The 1,792-nt window shown below is 26.9% G+C and overlaps 2 protein-coding genes across 2 annotated transcripts in view, besides 3 other annotated features; both read left to right on the top strand.

The window, feature by feature from the left end:
- The first annotated feature begins 116 nt into the window (after positions 1-116).
- Positions 117-196: a microsatellite.
- Positions 197-208: 12 nt separating this feature from the next.
- On the top strand, positions 209-1,192 carry EDI_228770 (eukaryotic translation initiation factor 3 39 kDa subunit, putative; the record flags this gene model as incomplete). The annotated part of the gene is made up of 1 exon (XM_001739058.1): positions 209-1,192. One exon carries the CDS (start codon positions 209-211, stop codon positions 1,190-1,192), a length of 984 nt encoding a protein of 327 aa, XP_001739110.1.
- Positions 1,193-1,215: 23 nt separating this feature from the next.
- Positions 1,216-1,241: a sequence feature (AT_rich).
- A 57-nt stretch (positions 1,242-1,298) lies between these two features.
- Positions 1,299-1,355: a sequence feature (AT_rich).
- Positions 1,356-1,579: 224 nt separating this feature from the next.
- Positions 1,580-1,792, top strand: part of EDI_228660 (uncharacterized protein) — a gene marked incomplete at both ends in the record, with an annotated part of 342 nt that continues 129 nt past the window's right edge. Inside the window, 2 exons of the mRNA XM_001733413.1 lie at positions 1,580-1,717; positions 1,763-1,792. The exon at positions 1,763-1,792 is cut by the window's right edge and continues 129 nt beyond it. Coding sequence (XP_001733465.1) covers positions 1,580-1,717; positions 1,763-1,792 — 168 coding nt within the window. The remainder of the gene's footprint in view (positions 1,718-1,762) is intronic.

The raw sequence follows: 1,792 nt of genomic DNA, 5'->3' as shown, positions 1-1,792 counted from the left end.
AAACAGGTGTGAATTTGGTATGAGGCATGAACTAAAGAAATAAGAGAAATACAAAATATTAAGAGAGCAATAACTTTCATTAAAATTTTATGATTTTATTTCCAGTTTTTTTTTTCAAAAAGAAAAATAATAATAATAAAACTATATAAAAACTATAAAAAGGAAAAAGAAAAATAAAATAAAAAAACTAGAAAAATACCCTAAAAATATGGCTCAACGAGGTGCTACTATCAAAAGCATTGTATTAAAAGGTCATGAAAAGCCTATTACTAAAATTGAATTAACTCGTGAAGGAGATTACTTTGTTTCATGTTCAAATGATAAAACTGCAATGTTATGGAGAGTTGATCCATTAGTAAGTATGGGAGCTTATGCATGTGCTGGAGCAGTATCATCTTGTTCAATTTCTAATAATGGTCTTTATTTGTATTTAGCATCAAGAGATGGTTCATTGTATTGTTTTGAATTAGAAACAGGAAAACAAGTATATAATAAATTACCTATTGCTGGTTGTTATGCACCAATTAAAAGTGTTGAATTATCACCAAATAATGAAAATATTTTAGCTGTTATTGGTGCATTTAGAACATTTGCTTCTTCTGTTAATTTGATTGATCCAGAGATGAAAACAACACCCGTCTCTGTATTATCACAAGAAATGCCACAATTAACTAAAGCTAAATGGTTAAGTAATTCTAGTTTTATTGTTGGAGATGAATTGGGTAATTTAAATATGAAAGATATTAGAACACAAAATAGTGGTCTTCGATTTGAATCTCATAAAGGTGAAATTACTGATATTCAATCAGATGCTAATGATATTCTTCTTGGAACTACTGGTAAAGATGGTAAGGCTTTTGTTCATGACATTAGAATGCCACAAGAAGTTATTTCAACATTTGAATCTGGTTATCCATTACAATCTATTGGATTTGCCCCATATGCAGATTATTATGCAGTTGGTGGTGGTCAAGATAAAGCAATGATTACTATGACTCAAAGAGATATGACAATGCTTATGACTACATTTGTAAGTGCTGTAGATGGACAAGAAATGGTACGTTTACCAGGTCACTTTGGTACTGTTAACACCATTGTATTTTCACATGATGGTAAGACTATATTTACTGGTGCAGATGATGGTTGTATTAGAATTTCTCCACTAACGAACCCTGTCTTTGCTTCTAATTGATACATTTTGATTTGAGTTTTAACAAAAATTTTATTATTTTTTATTAATTCAAGATTTTTCAATGATAGGAGTGATTAATTAGAGAAAAGTGAAAGAAAAAGTAAAGTTATTATAATAAAAAGATGATATATAAATATTTTTGTTATGTTATCATAAATTAATTCTATGTTTCTTCTTTATTTCATTAGGAGATTATGTTTTATTATTTCTTTAATTGTTGTAGTTGGATATATTGCTTTAATTATATTTATTTCATATTTTGGGTTTATTCAATCTCTATTTCTAAAGTCAGAATGGATATTAGAAGGAATAGACAATAATAATTCTTTACTTCAATTTGTTTTTACTACACCAAGAGATTATCAGATTAATGTTAATTCATTGTCAATGGAAATATTTATTGGAAATATGTTAATAGGAAATGGAATAATAACAGATTTTACAATAAAACAAGTAAATAAAATAGAGATACCTTTTTACGATATTCATTATGAAGACTTATTAACTTCATTACCATCTCTTAGTGTTTATCTTAATTCTTTTAAAGTGAGTTGTTTCTCTTTTAGTTAGAAGAAACGTTTATTTTTAAACAAAAATAGA

The sequence above is a fragment of the Entamoeba dispar genome, genomic scaffold, assembly GCF_000209125.1.
Source record: "Entamoeba dispar SAW760 scf_1105229461917 genomic scaffold, whole genome shotgun sequence".
Classification (NCBI taxonomy): Eukaryota; Evosea; order Mastigamoebida; family Endamoebidae; genus Entamoeba; species Entamoeba dispar.
The sequence above is the reverse complement of the archived record's forward strand: the minus strand, read 5'-3'. Positions and strand labels throughout refer to the sequence as shown.